The sequence below is a fragment of the Curcuma longa genome, chromosome 11, assembly GCF_044706935.1.
Source record: "Curcuma longa cultivar G26 ecotype Majalengka, Jawa Barat chromosome 11, ITB_CL_G26_1.1, whole genome shotgun sequence".
Lineage (NCBI taxonomy): Eukaryota > Viridiplantae > Streptophyta > Magnoliopsida > Zingiberales > Zingiberaceae > Curcuma > Curcuma longa.
Genome location: NC_133871.1, coordinates 7688167 through 7706440, shown reverse-complemented (window position 1 = coordinate 7706440; position 18274 = coordinate 7688167). Strand labels below are relative to the sequence as shown.

The 18274-nt window shown below is 40.6% G+C and overlaps 4 protein-coding genes across 4 annotated transcripts; 2 read left to right on the top strand and 2 right to left on the bottom strand.

Moving 5' to 3' along the window:
* Positions 1 to 1297: 1297 nt before the first annotated feature.
* On the bottom strand, positions 1298 to 7911 carry LOC141837042 (uncharacterized). The gene is made up of 3 exons (XM_074724521.1): positions 7618 to 7911; positions 3589 to 4805; positions 1298 to 1662 (listed from the first exon to the last, which is right to left on the bottom strand). Exons 1-2 carry the CDS (start codon positions 7909 to 7911, stop codon positions 3636 to 3638), a joined length of 1464 nt encoding a protein of 487 aa, XP_074580622.1. The 3' UTR covers positions 1298 to 1662; positions 3589 to 3635.
* A 53-nt stretch (positions 7912 to 7964) lies between these two features.
* Positions 7965 to 9565, top strand: LOC141842204 (uncharacterized). Its single transcript, XM_074730427.1, has 2 exons — positions 7965 to 8177; positions 8414 to 9565. Exons 1-2 carry the CDS (start codon positions 7965 to 7967, stop codon positions 9563 to 9565), a joined length of 1365 nt encoding a protein of 454 aa, XP_074586528.1.
* A 471-nt stretch (positions 9566 to 10036) lies between these two features.
* On the bottom strand, positions 10037 to 13012 carry LOC141840031 (rust resistance kinase Lr10-like). Its single transcript, XM_074727914.1, has 4 exons — positions 12582 to 13012; positions 11450 to 11802; positions 11332 to 11358; positions 10037 to 11222 (listed from the first exon to the last, which is right to left on the bottom strand). Exons 1-4 carry the CDS (start codon positions 12989 to 12991, stop codon positions 10135 to 10137), a joined length of 1878 nt encoding a protein of 625 aa, XP_074584015.1. The 5' UTR covers positions 12992 to 13012; the 3' UTR covers positions 10037 to 10134.
* A 341-nt stretch (positions 13013 to 13353) lies between these two features.
* LOC141840030 (LEAF RUST 10 DISEASE-RESISTANCE LOCUS RECEPTOR-LIKE PROTEIN KINASE-like 2.4) lies at positions 13354 to 17011 on the top strand. The gene is made up of 4 exons (XM_074727913.1): positions 13354 to 14129; positions 15423 to 15455; positions 15606 to 15635; positions 15721 to 17011. The coding sequence occupies exons 1-4, from the start codon at positions 13391 to 13393 to the stop codon at positions 16965 to 16967; spliced, it is 2049 nt and encodes a 682-aa protein (XP_074584014.1). The 5' UTR covers positions 13354 to 13390; the 3' UTR covers positions 16968 to 17011.
* The last annotated feature ends 1263 nt before the right edge of the window (positions 17012 to 18274 follow it).

The window sequence follows — 18274 nt, the reverse complement described above, 5'->3', positions numbered from 1 at the left end:
CAGAGGCGGCGGCAGCTTGGAGCAGAAGTCGCACGGCAGCAGCTGCGCCGGGGGCGGCGGACAGAACGGCGGCAACGGCCTTGGCGGGGAGGGAGGTGGCGGTGGGCAGAGCGGCGGCAGAGGCGGCGGCGGGGAGGGAGGCGGCGGCGCGATGCATGACGGCTCGCACTTCAGGTCGTGGCCGACGACGGCGGCGGGGCTGTGGATCAACGCCACGAACGCGAGGAGGCAGAGCAGCGTCGATTTCAGGGACTGTGTTCGTCGATTCGCCATCTCCATGAACTCGGACTCGATCACTTGGATTCTAATTCAACTCTTCTTCCTCCCTCTCTTCTCTGTTTCAGCTCGGAAGCTAAGGGGTGAATGCCATGGCTACCATTTTATAAGGATCACGATGAAGATAAGAGATGGCTGGTATTGAATCTCTTCTTTCTTCCTTCCTTTCAAAAGTAATCCTTCTTTTGTTTCTGAAAACGATCGCGATGTGAATTGCTCTGTTTATTCCTAGGAGTCGAGCAGAATTAATGACTGCTTAGTGCTTGATTAGTTACTATCTTAGCTTAGCTTTGGTAAGTGGAGTCAACTTTGAGCATTGACTTGTGTGGTCAAATTGTTGTCCCCGGAGCAATAGTATCGCAGTAGAACATCCAAGTTGTCACCCAGGCATCTACGGTTCGATTCTCAATTACGGCGTATTTACAGGAATTTTCCTTCAAATGGAGAACGCAATCAAAGGATGTTGAGCGTCTGGACTTACCACTGCGTGCACTTCCCAATTTATCCTGGTGGTCGATGGGAAACTTCCGTAGGACCGGATCGATCATCCCAGAAATAGTCAATGGGACTAACTGAAATTTATCTTTTTTTTTTTTTTTTTTTGGTCAAATTGTTTCAACTTTAGCCATTTGAAAATTTCACAACTTCACATAATCAAGCCGCTTATTTGAAATACCTTCTATAGATGTGCAACTTTAGCCATTGGGTTTAGACCAACTTTGTTGGGCTCTCATTCAATCATCTTCAAGCTCAATTAAGATAATTGTAGCATAATATAAAACTTAAAAATGCTTCGAACTATTGGTTATGCTCTCTCTTTCAGTGAAGGTGCTTGAGTGGTGACGGAATGGGCAGTTTCGATGATTGTTATGTGCGGCCGACTCACCGGAAACGATCTATTCAGTAAACAAGATGACGAGAACAGTGAACGATCTATTCATCCACAACTCGACGGCAACATCTCATCTGCAAACAATCTACACAAGATAATGAGAACAGTAAACGATCAACAGATACATTGCGATACAATGTTTTAGCAGAACATATTTTGATTTTCTTACAAGGAAAAAATACTAATTCTTGCAGACTTCAGCCTGCAAAACACAATTTGAGAAACTAGAGACTACATGGAAAAACTTTCTGCGCACATAATTGTTCTTGTTGTCCGAGAAGCTCTAATTCGTTTGACTTCAGAAGTAACAATGATGAATGTAAGATTAACCAAAACAGAATAAATATAATTGTCCAGAGGTGAACAGGTTGAGAGTAAATATATGTTCTAAAATAAGTCGACTGCCAACAAAAGCTAAAATCCTGAACTGATTCCTGATCAAAACTTGATCTTTGAATGTGTGATGCACAACCAGTACTGATACAGCATCATATCTGCATTTGGATAACCACTGGGGAATGAGGATGAAATAGAGTAGAAATCAAACAGAAACATGTCATTCATAGTTCGGTTAAAGAGAAGCATCCTTTGAATTACATAAATCGCGCAAGTAATGCACAACAAGTAACCTCAAAATAATTTTATATGATAGGAGAAATAATTAAGTAGGAATCAAAGAAATAACTATTGCACCCTAAGTTGAATAATAGGAATGTTCTTTGAACCAAACGTGAATAATTTATTCCAATCAAACTTAACAGAAACTTTATTCATGCAAACCAACCATGCAATTAATTCAAGGTTATAAAAGTTGGAAGCAGCTCAGGATGTCTTCACAATGAAATCATAACATAGAATATCTAATATTAATTTCAAAGTTACAATGAAGAAGTATATCTTGAAAGTTTGGCTATTCACCCAAATTGAAAAAGCTTAAGAAAAGGAAAAGATTACTACAAATTGGATATGGCTACACTAAAACCTGTTTACTAAAGGAAAACATTTGTCAAGAACAACAAAACAAGATATCTAAACAGTAGTTTAGTCTTGTTCTATTCTGATATGGTTTTTTCTCTATTTAGCTAGTTTATGCCTCATGATGAAGGTGGCACAAATCCTGCATCCCAGAGGATTTTCTTCCATTAATAATTTAAAAGTAGCAACTTGTTGAGCATCTTACATTCAACACGGTGAATTTCCAATGTCGAGCATGCCTTATCTTCCATTGGAATGATAGAAAGGGGGAAAATATTTATAGGGAAAAAGGTAAGTAGAAGAGAAAAGGATAGGATGATTCTGGAAAGAAATATGCGAAACTCCTTATCATTTTTATGGAAGAAAAGAATCATGATACAAACAACCTTATAAGCCAATAAGTTGATGCTTCTACATATATTATGCTAGTTCATTGTATACTTGGTTCAAGGTTTCAAATCTCAAGCTGAGATGAGGTTTGGGTCCTTGACCATCTCGAGACGTGAAAACTGGGAAGAATTGTGGAGAAGTTGCATCTTTAAAAGGGTCACAAAGCCTCAAATGCACCTATGTCGCATCACATCATTGGAAGAGTCACAGAAGCCACCCTGAAGCCTCAACTGCACCTCCTATTGCATCCTGTATTATAAAGGGTCAAAGAAACCCCAATGCATTAGGGGAAGCCTCCAACGGCATTGCGGAAGCTCAAATGCTTCTCACTATCGAGTTATACCACATTGTCGTACTTGGAAAAGTCATGAAGGACTTGCTGCCCTGTCGCGACGCCCTCTTTGAAAGAGTCGCAGAAGTTCATCGGTGGTGTCACAGAATCCTAAAGGAAAGCATGAAAGCCTGATTGCAGCCTCGCTCCACCATCTTCGAAAGAGTCATAGAAGTTTGCTGGTGGCATCATAGAAGCCTAAGGGGAAGTATGAGAAGCATTTGGCTGCATCGCCTATAGATTTCGTTCATCGAGTTGCTCCATGTGTCAATTAGCACATGAAACAAAATGTTTCACCCATGCCGACTAGCACATAATAAAATTTTAATCTTTGATCAGTCCAACACCATATACCCCAAGCATTGACAAGGATTATGAAACTAACACCATATACCCAAAGCATTGACAAGGATTATGAAAGTTAAAAGGGAATCATAGGAAAAAATGAACATCAACTTCTTTTTCTATTTCATTTGTTCTGATCAACCAATGGATACATAACTAATCTTCCTTTCTCTATAATACATCCAAAAAAAGAAAGATAATTTATTATCTTATTTTACTTCCCCATTTTCTTTTCTTTTCTACCTCTACCTTATCCTTTCTCTCCTACTTACTATTGTTCTCCACTTTTTCAGTCCAAATGGAATCTCCTTTCAAGTGAATTTCAAAGCAAGAAAACATTAAAAAACAAATTGATAGTTTCATTTCCTTTAATACTAACCTGGCTATACTTCAAGAAGGAATGAAGCCGAGACTCCTGGATCTTCTTCAAGCTTTGTCGCCATCACGTGAAGTACTCTGTGTCTGCTTCCTCAGCTCTTCATCGGCTCTCTTCAAGAACTGATCCCACCCACTGCCTTCCCCTGTATCCAAGTAGTCATAAGGCACTGCCGTTTTCAACCCTGGCCTCACTCCACATTGGCTCTCCACGATTCTAAACTCCACAGCCCTCTTTCGTTCATGTTTTTTGCCTATTTCTTCTTCTTCTCCTTCTTCTTCTTCTTCATCATCTGAAGTAAATGCCTCTTCCTCCAACTCCTCCCAAGTAAAAAGGAGTGGTAAAGTGAAAGACCGCCACGGGTTGAAATCGATCAGTTTCACCCTGCCATCACTGGTGACATACACATCAAAGGTGTAGTTTTGTGACTCAAATCCAGGGCGAATGACCTCAGAGAAGAAGTCTTGGATGAGGGGCAGGAGACGGTGATACCGATCGAGAAGGGAAGGGTAGAAGTTGGTGACCTCGCGCTGGGAGATGGCGACCAGGCGACGGTGGCGGACGAAACAACGGAATTCCATCTCAGGCCGGAGTGAAGGGTACCACTTTCGGAGGGCGAGGTAGAAGACGAAAGGAGAAGAAGAAGCGGAACAAGAGGCGGCAGGCTGCGAAGAGAGGTCGTGAGCGACCGAATCAGAGGAGTGGAGGAGCAAGGCGACGTCGGTGAACGAGGAGCAGCGGAGGGTTCCGTCGGCGGAGATCCAGGTGGCGTCCTTGGGTGCGCTCCAGTTAAGCTTAGGGAAAGCGGCGCCGCCAAGGGAAGAGATGGAGCGCTCGACCGCCGCTTCCAGTTCAGGAAACGAGGGGGCGGAGTCGGCCTCCTCGTTTTCGTCGTCGTCATCGGAGATCTGGGAGCAATCGAGGAGGGAGGTGGGGTCGACGCCACGGGTGGGGCGGGGGAGGGGATCGCGGCCGGAGGTGGGTCGGGGGAGGAGAAAGGGTGGAGGATCGGAGGCGGAGGAGGCATCATCGCCGCCGTCCTCGTGTTCATCATCGTCGGCGGCGTCCCGGTGGGGATGGAGGCCGAGGAGGTAGCGGAGGAAGGGTTGAGGGAGGGGGTGGAAGAGGGTGCGGATGGTGTAGGTCTTGAACTTGGGATACCATTCGTTGATTTGACACCGCAGCAATTCCACTTTTTCTTCTTCTTCTTCTCGCCGCCTCTTTGCTCATCGCGTATCTCCCTGCTTGCGAACTAGGTCTTGCCGGGAGGCAACTGAAAATACAAAGAGATTGAAAGGGCAAATTAGTCATTTGAGATCTTCTATTTTTCATATTTCAAAGCCACAGTTAAAAAAACATACGTTTTATTATAGCATACTTAATGAGCATTTGTTATAACACCTAAAATTAATAATAAAAAAAATACATGTGAGATGGGCTAGTCCCACCCCACCGTTCAAAACATTAAACGAGGTATTATAACACTTTTTTACATTGCTTATTAATATTTATGGGATGTTATTAACACTACTATTAACCGCGTTGCTGATGCTTTTAGAATTATTAAAAGAGTATTATTTAAAAATTAATAAAAAAAAATTCATATTTTTCTGATTAAAAAATATCTTTATTTTAATACTTATTTTCGTGCTTATATACAACGTAATTTAATTTGGTCGAAAAAAATTATATATATAACATTTTTTATCTAAAATAACTCTTTATAAATTTTATTAAAGTTATTTAAATTTAATTAAAATTATTTTAATAAAATCAAAATTAAATTATTATAATATGCAGTCATTAAATCAGGATCAAAATATAAGAACAATATTATGATGATATTTTACTATGTTGAAGTGATTATAATTAAATATAATCAATTTTATAAAAAATATATATATAAAATGCAAATTACTTTTCCCACCCCCTTGATACCGCACCCCCCCTCCCCTCCTCTCTCTCTCTCCTATTCAAATGACTTTTATACCCTTTTTTCTTTGTTTTTTATTTTATTTTACTTATATCTCTCTCTCAAATCCTTTTATACCATTTTTTCTTTGACTTTTATACCATATTTTACTTTGTTTTTTATTTTATTTTATTATATATATATATATATATTTAATTTTAATTAATTTTTATTTAGTTTTATTTTTTAAATTAAAACTGTTTATTATTTTTTCATTAATACTTATATATATATTTTTAATTTTATATAAATTTTATTTAGTTTTATTTTTAAATTAATTTTGTTTATTATTTTTTAAATTTTATTTCTTTAATCAATTTTGTTTATTATTTTTTTATCAAATTTTTTTATTTTTTTATTTTATATAATTTTTAACATAGGTCAGAATCTCTCCCTTTTTTAAATTACCTTTCTAATTCGACACTTAAAAGGGAATCAATTATAAACAAAATTGATTAAAAATAAAACTAAATAAAATTTATATAAAATTCTAAAAATAAAATATTGATAAAAAATAATAAACAAAATTGATTAAAAATAAAACTAAATAAAAATTAAATAAAATTGAAAAAATATCATATTGATGAAAAAAATAAAACTAAATAAAAATAAAAATATATGAGAGTTATTTTTAAATAAAATTAATTAAAAATAAAAATAAATAAATAAATAAATACAAAGAAAAGGATAAAACTGTCATTAGAAGAGGAGAGAGAGGAAGTGGGAGGGGGGGCGTGCGCTGTTGGGGGTGGGAAAAGCAGTGCTCATATAAAATTAGGATAAAACTCAAAAGGATATCTTTTTATTTTAAATTATCAAAGTATATTCTATTTTAGTTTTTTTATCAAAAACATTCCACTTTATTACTTCCATCCAAATCTTCTAAAAAAAATATAATCTGCCATTTCAGCGACCTCACGATCGTATATAAAAAGATAAATCGAAAAATTAAAATTGATCATGATGGAAGAGTTTGATTTGAACCGTTATCCTTTTCTGCAACTCTGCTCTATCATAATTAATTCAGTTATGTTCCAATGACACTTCCATCCAAATTTTAAATTAATTGAATGTGTTACAATTCTTTTATCTAAATCTTGAATCAATCGGGTATTCAAATGCATTACAATAATTATGATTTTATAGCTACTATAATATAAATTCCTACGCAACAATATAAATTTTGAATCTATTTGAATCGGTTCATTTTTATAAACCAAACACTTCCTAAATCTTGAACCAATCGGGTGTATTACAATAATTATGATTTTATAGTTGTTATAACATAAATTCCTACTTAACTATAAAAATTTTAGATCTAGTTGAATCGGTTCATTTTTATATATTATAGTCATAACTACAATAACAATATTAGAATAAAAATATTTTTAAAATAAAAACATATATTAAAATATAATTTTAATAAAAAAAACTTTTTTACCAATTTCATAATTAGAGGCGAGTAATGATATGCTGAATGAAAAATTAGCATAAAAAACCAGCATGACAGACACATGCATGGAAGTGAGATCCACTTGTATGCAAGTGAAATCCAACCCTATGTGTATGTCATGTTAGCTTTTCATGCAGCATATCATTACCCAATTAAAGGCTCTTTTTGAATTTTACCCTTCAACAAATTTATGATTCCCAACCTTCCCTCTTTCCTCCTCTTCTCCTAGCTGAGCCAACATCAAACATATAGACACCCAAAAGTAAAGACAGCCTTGCCACAGCATACCTTCTTAATTGGAGGTGGCACTTAATTCCTAGCCCTGCTGAACAGAGTCTTCTCATTACACCTCTTCATAGAAAGTACATCGAGTTAAATATAACGCTACCATTTCCCCCGTAGCCTGCCTGGCTGGTCCCCTTCAACAGACACATCGCATGCACCTAATTCGCTCCAATTCCCTGCCACTTCACATGCCTTCATAAGCAAGCCCACCTCCTTTTCACCATGAATGCAAAAGCCCAAAAGTAGAGCAAGAAAGAGGGCTGTAAACCACAACTAAATTCCACAGTACATGCGCTCTTTAATTAACACCGACCTCTCACACCAGTTTCGACCACCTTGGACCTCCTGCACTTGGCAAACTTCCACAGCCAGGCATCCTCTGGCATTTCTCCTCCGTCGCTGTGCAGTGATCCTTCTGGTTTGGTGCTATCTGAAAGCTTTCCCTTCCCTCTTTTGCAGCTGAATCCACCCTTGGATTGTTCTCTTTAAGTATGTGAATCCGGGTTCTGCTTTCTCTGGGAATGTTGGCTTTGCTTCCATCTCTGTGAAATTTCAGGACTCCATAGCACGTGCCAAAGCTCCAAATTTTCTTCTTGTTTTTTGATTTCTCAACCATGTGCTGATTACAGCCTATATATATATATATATCATATCAACTAGAATCTACTCATGAGGAAGATGAGCTGCTCATGGGCTTTTCTCCTACTAGTATCTCCAATACTCCTTGCTTCTCATGGTTTCTCTGAACCAGAAAGTTCCATTGTTGCTCCAATGGAGGAGGCAGAGCAGGAAGCACTTTACTTGGTGCTCCAAGACTTGGTTGGCAAATGGTGGAATGGCTCAGAGCTTTATCCAGACCCCTGTGGCTGGACCCAAATACAGGTTCTTAGATTTTGGAGATTTAATTGTTATGTAAGCTTAGTTCTGTTTTCCTTTCACACGAAAACATATTTAAAAGGATTTTAGATAAATTCTGTTCTCAGAGATTATGCAACAGAGTGATACTGCAAAACTTGGATTCTGTTCATTAAGATGATCAATAGATTGAGATTTGCCTAAAGGCAGTAATTTGTTCATCACTATCTTGATGATATTTGGTGATCAATATGGCATTGCAGGGAGTATCATGTGATCTGTTTGATGGATTGTGGTACGTGACATCCCTAAACATTGGCCCCATTTTTGACAACTCCCTTCAGTGCTCAGAGCAAGCACGGTTCAATCCTTTGCTGTTCCAGCTGAAGCACCTCAGAAGCCTCTCCTTCTTCAACTGCTTCTCTCATCATCAGCAAACGAGCATTCCATCAAGCAACTGGGAGAAGCTTGCTGGAAGCCTTAAGACCCTCGAATTCCGCTCGAACCGAGGCCTCGTAGGAGGAATCCCCGACGACATTGTTCAGCTTAGTGAACTGGAGTCCCTCGTCATAGTGGAGAACTCCATGGATGGAGAGTTGCCGATCGAGCTCGGCAAGATGGAGCACCTCAAGAGGCTTATGCTGTCTGGGAATCACTTTGTGGGTCGAATTTCCAATTCGATTTGCGTCAGTTCGACCGAGCTCCTGATCATGGACCTAAGCAGGAACCGTCTCACAGGTCCCCTCCCTTCTTGTCTGAGCAATCTCTCTTCGCTCTTGAAGCTTGATCTCAGCGACAACCGATTCGACGGAAGCCTTCCACCAGAGCTCGGACAACTCAAGAATCTAACCCTACTTGATCTCAGGAACAACAACTTTTCAGGTGGTTTGGCACGCTCGCTCAATGGCATGGCCTCCATTCAGGACCTGCTTCTGGCTCACAACCCAAACTTGGGAGGGAGCCTTGAGGAAATCGAATGGGGGAATCTGAGAGAGCTCACAACTTTGGACTTCTCCCACGCAGGCTTAACAGGTGCAATTCCGGAAGTCATGATGGGGTTGAAGAAACTAAGATACATTGCACTGGATGGCAACGGCCTCACTGGGAGTGTCTCACCAGAGTTCGCGGCATTGCCATGCCTCGGTGCTCTCTACCTCAACGGCAACGACCTGACAGGAAGGTTGGAGTTTCCTCAAGAGTTCTATCAGAGTCTGGGGAAGCGATTCGCGCTGTGGGGCAATCCGAATCTGTGCTACGATATCGCTGAAACCGCAGCGACTGTTCCATACGGCGTGGCACAGTGCAAGCAAGATCATCAAGAGCTTTTTAGCTACGCTGCAAGGGCGAGGAGTGAAATTTGGATGACAATGCTAGTTTCTGGGGCTCTCTTCGGGTTGTGGTTAAGGTGCTTTTGATTATTATGTTCTTGTAGCGTTTGAAACTCTGGATTTTGCAAACATGTTAATACTTTTGTGTTCATCATGCAATAGTTTAGAACCATTTGCAAAACCTGAATCTTAACCTGAATCTTAATGCATCACATCCTATCCATTAGGGTACTGGCAGGAAGTGTGCGGGGTAGAATAGGCTCTGGATTTGAAGTGACTGATTACTGATAGTGAGTGTATCTAGGAAGGATCCAGCGTATCTGTTGCAGACTTGTGATGATTGAAGTGGAAGATAGGCAGGGCATCTGTCTCGGGGTTTGGAACTAACTGTGTGTGTTGGAAGGTAAGAGAAGAAGTGTACGATGGGTGGCGTAAAGTGTAGTGATTGGATGTCTATTGAGCTAGATCAGTTTTGCAGTATCCTCTCAGATTTTGACGACTGTTGAAGTGATTGCTGTGACGTGACAGATTTTGATTTCTTATCAACGAGAAGGATTTCTTTAAACATTTTTGAGAAAGAAATTCATGCAAACAGAGGCACAAACATGTCATACATAGTTTCTTTATCTTACATTCATCGATCTATAAGCAACCTTCTATTCCTGTACGATATCCATGCAATCCAGAATCTTTTCCTCCAGACAAGAAGCGAAGGGATTAGGCGGCATCGGCAAGTTTTCCTGGCTAGCTCCCAGCATTTGAACTGCCAGCTTCATGGATGGCCGTTCCACTGGTCTCCATTGCGCGCACCACAACGCAATCTTCGTCAGCTTCTTTGCAATCTCAACGTCTTCCACTGTGTCAGTGACCAATCCAAGTTCTTCCCCTTGATTTAACTGTTTGTAGATCCACTCCGGGAAGTAAATTTGCCCAGAACTTTCGTCCGATTCATCCATCTTTCTCCTTCCACCAATCATTTCCAGCAGCAGCATTCCGAAGCTATAGACGTCAGCCTTGTGCGAAACTGTGTTGTTGTTGCCTAAGAAAACCTCCGGCGCTATATAGCCGACGGTGCCCCTCACTGCAGTCATGGACACGAGGCTCCTCTCCTTGGAGCACAATTTGGCGAGCCCGAAATCGGAGATCTTTGGATTGAATTCTTGGTCGAGCAAGATGTTTTGTGGCTTGATGTCGAGGTGAAGGATTCGTTGATCGCATCCCTGGTGAAGATACTCCATCCCCAGAGCTATGCCCATGCTGATTTCGTGCAGCTTGGTCCAAGAGAAGACGGCCACGTTCTTTCCCTCTTCCATCGCTATGTACTTGTCCAGTGATTCATTCGGCATGAACTCGTAGATGAGTGCCCTCGCAGGTCCCTCGACGCAGAAGCCTAGCAGCCGAACAATGTTGACATGGTGGATCCTCCCAATTGTGTCAATCTCGTTGGTGAACTCCTCTCCACTTAGAGTTTGATTGTCAAGAACCTTAACAGCCATGGGCACTCCGTTGGGCAGCTTCCCTTTGAACACACTTCCGTAGGCACCTCGGCCTAGTTTTACCTTGAAGTTGTCAGCCATTTTCTTAAGTTGAGAGTAGGAATACCTTGTCGGTTTCATGTGCTTGTACTCATTCAAGAAAATTTCAATCTGGAGGTTTTTCTTATCCTTCCTCTTTCTCGTTAAGATTACGCGGGTTATCAGAACTGCGATTGCTAATACCACAAAAGTTATCGAAATGACAAGACCTGCAGGGGTAAAATTAAATTAGATGGATCAATGATTTAAACTTAATTATTTGTTGGCTCATGCATGTAAATCAAATAGTAGGGAAGAGGTGGGAGGAAGTCACCATACCGATGATGAGATTCCTTACTCGGGAAGCTGCAGAAAGAAGTCAATGTGCTTAAATTTGCTAGCAGGGATGTCATCCAGTAGCTTAGAAGTGAAAAATAAAATGAAAGTTAAGCATTACCTTTGCTAAGACTTTGATCAAGATATATTGGCGAACGATCATTCCATGTCGGGACCAAGCATTCAGTTTCATTGCTTGTCCTGTTAAATCTACAACCATCCCATTTCAGGATCAAAGCATTATATGGTAGCCTAAGGTGGTTTATGTACAGAAAAAACTTATCGTCTGTGAGTACTTGACATTGGAACGATGGAACTGCTTCCGAGGGCAAGCCATCCGTGGCCCAGTAGTAGTAACCAGGAAAATGGCTTGCACAAAGAACTTCTGCCAAATAGTCATTATATGAGGATGCTCTTGATGAACAATTGAGAGGTTTAATATTTCCATAATATGAGACGGAGTTAGAAAATAATCTCGGCGTGTGTAACGACCCGGCCCCTTGGGCGGCCCAACTAGCGGCTCAATCGGCGGTCCCTTGGGCGGCCCAACTAGCGGCCCCCTCGGCGACCCCTATGTCGTCAATCGACGACCCTCGGCCGTGTCGTTACTCACTAGGACTTTCCACCCCTGGTCAGTGGATTTTTTTTGCCTCCCCCAGGATTCGAACTCTATATTTCAGGATAAGTACTAGAGTTTATGAATCCTGGTAGCCAAGTGAGAGGCTCTCACTTGGCTACCAGGATTCATAAACTCTAGTACTTATCCTGGAGGTCTAGAGTTCGAATCCTGGGGGAGGCAAAAAAAATCCACTGACCAGGGGTGGAAGTCCTAGTGAGTAACGACACGGCCGAGGGTCGTCGATTGACGACATAGGGGTCGCCAAGGGGGCCAGTTGGGCCGCCCAAGGGACCGCCGATTGGGCCGCTAGTTGGGCCGCCCAAGGGGCCAAGGGGCCGGGTCGTTACAATAAAAAGTCTCACTTGGCTCCAGGATTCATAAACTCTAGTACTTAACCTGAGGTCTAGAGTTCGAATCCTGGGGGAGGCAAAAAATCCACTGGCCAGGGGTGGAAGTCCTAGTGAGTAACGACACGGCCGAGGGTCGTCGATTGATGACATAGGGGTCGCCAAGGGGGCCGCTAGTTGGACCGCCGATTGGGCCGCCAATTGGGCCGCTAGTTGGGCCGTCCAAGGGCCGAGGGGCCGGGTCGTTAGGCAGCTGAAAAGTCGGATTCCAATTAGGAAATAATGGCGGGGGATAGAATGACGTAAAGTCTGGGTCATAATCTGTTTCATTGAAAAGGCGGAAGGGCGACGATGAGAAATTGAGATTGAGAAGTCGCATGAAGAGGCATCCGCCTGGGTCGGAGACCAAAAGGACTTGGTAATCATAGTGTATATCATAAACTTCAAATGGCTGATCAAGAAATGGAAGCTTGAGCATAAGCGTCTCGCCCTGGTAGTAGAGCTCAAACCCTGGATACCCACATGACTCTGGCTGATCACTGAGCCGGAAAGGGAATCTTATTTCGAAAGAATCGCCATGGCGCGGTGCAACCGAGCAATTATTATCGCTTTGGGGCACGAAACACCAGGTCTGGATGCTGCTATTGCTGATAAACAGAATGAGGATGACAGGGAAGAAAGCGGAGACAACCTCCATGAGATTGCAGACCAAGCAAGCCTGACCTCCTTTCTCTTTGTTCCGAAGCATGGCTGATGGCTGATATAAGACGGATATTATCGGTCACTTCTTGTGGAACATAAGTCAAGTCAAGAGCGCGTGATCTGACTTCTGCTTGTTTGATAATTGGCTCCGTGGACTGACTCTGTATTTGCTAAACAGTCTATCTGCTTGTTTGATTGTCTCCGTGTGGAATTAATGGTTTCACTCGTTTGATTGACTATGGGTGGAAAATTAATTGGATTGAGTTGGCTTAGTTTGCTTGACTTTGAATTTGCTTACTAAACTAGTCCATTGTTTATCTGCTTGTTCTCTGATTACTCTTAATTACATATATCATCTACTTCCATAGTTGTTCGATTGAAATCTCCTCTGAACATGAATCACAAAAGTCCACCACTTCTTGTAGTTGTTTCCTCTTCCTTTCTCTTCTTCTTTTTGGGATTTTGCACTTCCATCGAAGGAAGTGGGTGTGTTTCTTCATGCGGCAGCATCACCAATATCAGCTACCCCTTCCGGCTTCCGGATGATCCAAGCCACTGCGGGATGCCCCAGTACGAGCTGCTCTGCCAACACAACCGCACCCTCGTAAACTACAGCGGCTCAAGTTATCAAGTTATATCAATCTCATACGACAGCCAAACCATGAGACTGCTCGATCTTGGTCTAAGCATCAACAACTGCTCTTCTTGGCCAATCTCTTTATCTTCATCGCGGGATCTAAATAATGACAATTATGTTGCAAATCCAAGTACAAGTGTCGTCTCATTCGTGATTTGCCGGCGGCCAGTAAATGATGATACTTCATATGTAACGACGAGCCCTTGCACTGTCGACTCCACCGATGAGTACCACTACGTTAGGCTTCAGGACACGTCCGTAGCCGACTACAGACGGTCCTGTAGCTACTCTTATGCTGTAGTGGATTCCCACTTTGAATATGGGGCTTCCTATTTGGACATCTGGTCCGCTGCTTTGGTTCTTGGTTTTCAAGTTTCTTGGAAGGCTTTCAAGTGCCCCATATGTGAAGACGCCGGTGGAGATTGCTTATATCGCCGCCATTTTTATGGTTATATGTGCTATTATCCTTGGCACAGCGCACTCCAATCCAAGCACAGTAAGCAGTTTTACCATCTTCTTGCTTAGCCTCTGTTGCTGTATATTTTTTTTTCTTTTGCAAGCACAACCTTCTGTAGCTTTAAGATTAAGAACTGTGTAGCTCCCGGGACATAGCTGAGTTGGTTACGATGAGACAGATTTGCAAAAGAGGGCAAGAGTTCGAATCCTGACGAAGCCATACATTTCCCGATTTACCTCCTCACAAATGGTTGTAGGGCCGATTGTGTGGGGCCGCTAAGGTGGTGGATTCCACCTTTTGTAGAAGATTAAGAATCGTGTAGGACCGGATGACGAAGATTAAGAATATTTAAAATCTTTTTTTTAAATCTATCTAGTGGATACACCATGGTAAAATCTGACAACCTAATGTAGTTAGTTGTGTGCCTTTTGAAATCCTCGGGGACATGGTGCCGCGGTAGGACATCCAGATGGTCACCCAGGCATCCGCGGTTCGATCCCCAGCTACGGCGTATTTACAAGAATTTTCCTTCAAATGGGAATCACAATCAAAGAATGTTGGGCATCTGGGTTGGCTGTTGTGTGCGCTTCCTGATTTACCCTGGTTGCCGGTGGGAAACTTCCGTGGAGCCGAACCGGTCACCCCAGGGATTGAGTCAATGTGACTGAGTGGGATTTATTTTATTTTTTTTTTTTTTGTCTTTTGAAGACTACACACGCATCTCTTTAAAGCATAATGTTAGATCAAAATGTAAAAGTAAATTAACAGCAATGCAATGACATTAGGCATAAATTGAAGAAAATATGGATAGAAAAACAAAATGACGAAAAAAACTTAGCCAAGACCCTTTATTTAATGATATAATATTATTCATTTTAGATCTAAGTCTTTATGGTTTTATTTTTAAATTTTATCTAAAAAATATCATATCAATAGAGATATCTTCTATTTTATAAAAATAGAAACTCATGATCTTTTTTTATGAATTTTCAATGTGAAATTTTGATTGTATCCCAATAATATGAATTTAGTTGACGCATTAGATCAATGAACTAGTTAACACAAACAAATTAACAAATTATTAGTTGGATAGATTGCATCTATATGGTTGATTAGGCTTGTCAGGTCAGTCGAATTAGTGAGTCGAGCCTGGATGGGTCAGTCAAATCCCATAAGCTTCAATTTTTATATATAACTAATTTGGATCAGGCGAATTAATTGCATGTATGTAGTTGATCAATTCTCCATCTCTAGTAATCATGCAAAATAATGAAAAATAAATCATCCAGCTTAAATTGTATTACATATATTGATTTCAATTTCAACTTGTAGGTTTCCTTCACAAATTGAGAAGCGTACTAAGAGGTAATGCTTCAATATTCTGACCTGTGCTTATGATGTATTTTCTAGCATTTGAAATTGATGCAAAAAAAACAAAAACAAAAAAACTAAATTTTAGCAGATTATCTAACCAATCTTTTTCAAAATGTGCATATTGGATTCTCACATACTCAGATGATGCATTAAAGTTCTTCTCAATAGCAGGTATAATTCTTGAAGATATGCTACATGATCTCTACCTCTGAAGTGTGGACTTAATTATTCAATATTTTCTTTTCTTTTCATGTAGGTCGTGTTTTGGGTGTTAGAGGTGGAGTAGGAATGTTATGCCTCTTCTCCTACTTGTTCTATGAATCGAGGAAGGAATATCTCAAAAAGAATGAAAAGATCCAGCTATTTCTTGAAGAGTTCTATAAATTGAGGGACAAATATCTCAAAAAGAATGAAAAGATAGAGCTATTTCTTGAAAAGTACAAGAATCTAACTCCAACAAGGTACTCTTACGGCAGTATCAAGAAGATGACAAGAGGCTTCAAGTCAAAACTAGGACAAGGAGGATTTGGAACAGTCTATAAAGGCACACTCACTAGCGGTGACATGGTCGCCGTGAAGATGTTAAGCAAGTCGAGAGACAACAATGGCGAAGAATTCATCAACGAGGTTGCAACGATCGGGAGGGTTCACCATGTCAATGTGGTACGTCTCGTAGGCTTTTGCTACGAGGGATCCAAAAGGGCACTAGTGTATGATTACATGCAGAATGGTTCTTTGGACAAGTTCATCTACCCCAAGCGACAAGAACAAACTGAAAGTGATACTCTTGGGCTAGAAAAAATGTATGGCATTGCTCTTGGAGTTGCTCGAGGGATCGAGTATCTGCACCGCGGTTGCGAAATGCAGATTCTTCATTTTGACATTAAGCCTCACAACATTCTACTCGATGCAAGTTTCACACCGAAGATTTCAGACTTTGGATTGGCAAAGCTCTACCCGGCCGGAAAGAGTGCAGTCTCAGTGTCCACTCCCAAAGGAACATTTGGTTTCATTGCGCCTGAACTGATGTATAGAAGCTTAGGACGCATTTCCTACAAGTCTGATGTTTACAGCTTCGGAAGGATGATTTTGGAGATCATAGGGGCCATCAATGAAGCACAAGTTGCTGCTATTGAGGACCAGTCGAGTGAGTTCTACTTCCCTGCTTGGCTCTATGATCAGGTGCTGAAAGGTGAGGACATAATAATTGATGTTGAAGTAGAAGAAATCGAATCAGTGTTGGCGAAAAAGCTAGCAATTGTGGGATTATGGTGCATACAAATAAAGCCAGACGATCGACCTTCTATGCAGAAAGTTGTAGAACTGTTGGAAGGGAGTTTGGAAGATCTGGCATTGCCACCGAAGCCTTCCCTTTTGTTTCCATCAGAAATTGAAATGGTAGAGATTACTGAGACCGAATGCTCGGAGAGTTCACATATGCTGGAACATAGCTGCTCTAGTGACTACATGAACGATACGCATTTAGATGTACTTTCTCAGTGAGAACTTAAATTTAGAACGAGTGAATATGGATGTTGTTTTCGATATGTTTAAGGTGTCTAGAGGTTGTTTCAGACAAGAATGTTGTTCGATAAAGAATCCAATATGAGCAAAGTAGATGTTGCTCATTGATGCTATGTAAGGCTACTAATAGCTTAGTGTTAAAGTTAATTAAGTCATTGACTAACATGGCAGACATAGCATCATTGAGCTTGTAGATATAAGCTATATATGTCAATTTGCCTAGTTTGGTTGCACATTGTATAATTTGAAGTCAATTTTATTTTATAATTTTAACCTTTTGATAATAAAGTGAGGTTATAATTTACTGTGTTTTTAATTTTATCTAATGGAAAAACATATATATAGTGATGTTTTATCTTTTATATTTTAGAAAGTTAAGGTTTTATTCTGCTATTTTTAAAAAATTACAAAGCTTTCATGCTACTTGCAAGTCTTGGACCTGTTCAATTCATTTGGATGTCTTCCATGGACTTTAGATGGTTGACTTGTTTATAAAAAGATATTTTACCCAAGTTGGTACTAAATTTTATTAAAATTAATTTATAAAAATATATTTTACCCAAGATGGTGCAAACGACTTCAGTTAGATCAATCCGGTCTTTCCGCGCCTGATACTACAACTCGCTTCTTAGTCTTCGCCATCGTTCTCCCAGCGATTCCGATCATTCTCCCCTACTTCGCTAGAGGATCTTTCCTATTTTCTTCGCCCATGGAGAGCTCTGGAGCGTTGGGAATGTTTGTTGGTGAATTTACAGAGGCTTTGATACGGTCATCTTGGGGTCACCGAGCATTTCAATGCTACACTGGAGTGGGTTTTGATTTGGTTCAGTAATTCTATTGATCAGGTATGATCTCATCAAGACACAGGAGCTGGAAAAGGTTCTAACCTTGTAAACCTGATGATTTCCCTTAAACTTGTTGTCAATGACTGTGTTGTTGTAATATTCATTATCACCAGTATATTGAGCTTGTTGGGCTGTATGAAAGTATTGAAGAAGCAGTTTGCAGAGAAGAGGTTCTGGAAAAATTGGATCAGGTTGGCCATCTATTACTGATGCCTTTGTTATATTCTTCACCTCTTTTTTCTGGTATTAATATTTTCTGAGTTTCTGTAGATTGTGAAGCTTTGGGTAAAGAAAGTTAGCAGGGCTAAGGGATTCAATGAAGAATCTGTCCAAGAGGCAAATGCAAAGATATTTACTTTTGGATCTTACCGACTTCGGGTACTCTCATCTTTCCCTAAAATTCTGCAATTTTGTGCCACTTTGGCTGCTAGTTATGTATCA

Coding starts and splice junctions, on each gene's coding strand:
- LOC141837042 (XM_074724521.1), bottom strand. CDS start 7,911: ATGGTTGAGAAATCAAAAAACAAGAAGAAAATTTGGAGCTTTGGCACG. Junction 4,806..7,617: donor GTCCAAGGTGGTCGAAACTG/GTGTGAGAGGTC, acceptor CGATGAGCAAAG/AGGCGGCGAGAAGAAGAAGA.
- LOC141840031 (XM_074727914.1), bottom strand. CDS start 12,991: ATGGAGGTTGTCTCCGCTTTCTTCCCTGTCATCCTCATTCTGTTTATC. Junction 11,803..12,581: donor TTTACGTCATTCTATCCCCC/GCCATTATTTCC, acceptor ACACACGCCGAG/ATTATTTTCTAACTCCGTCT. Junction 11,223..11,331: donor AGTAAGGAATCTCATCATCG/GTATGGTGACTT, acceptor TTACCCCTGCAG/GTCTTGTCATTTCGATAACT.
- LOC141840030 (XM_074727913.1), top strand. CDS start 13,391: ATGAATCACAAAAGTCCACCACTTCTTGTAGTTGTTTCCTCTTCCTTT. Junction 14,130..15,422: donor CGCACTCCAATCCAAGCACA/GTAAGCAGTTTT, acceptor TTCAACTTGTAG/GTTTCCTTCACAAATTGAGA. Junction 15,636..15,720: donor AAAGTTCTTCTCAATAGCAG/GTATAATTCTTG, acceptor CTTTTCATGTAG/GTCGTGTTTTGGGTGTTAGA.
- LOC141842204 (XM_074730427.1), top strand. CDS start 7,965: ATGAGGAAGATGAGCTGCTCATGGGCTTTTCTCCTACTAGTATCTCCA. Junction 8,178..8,413: donor GTGGCTGGACCCAAATACAG/GTTCTTAGATTT, acceptor ATGGCATTGCAG/GGAGTATCATGTGATCTGTT.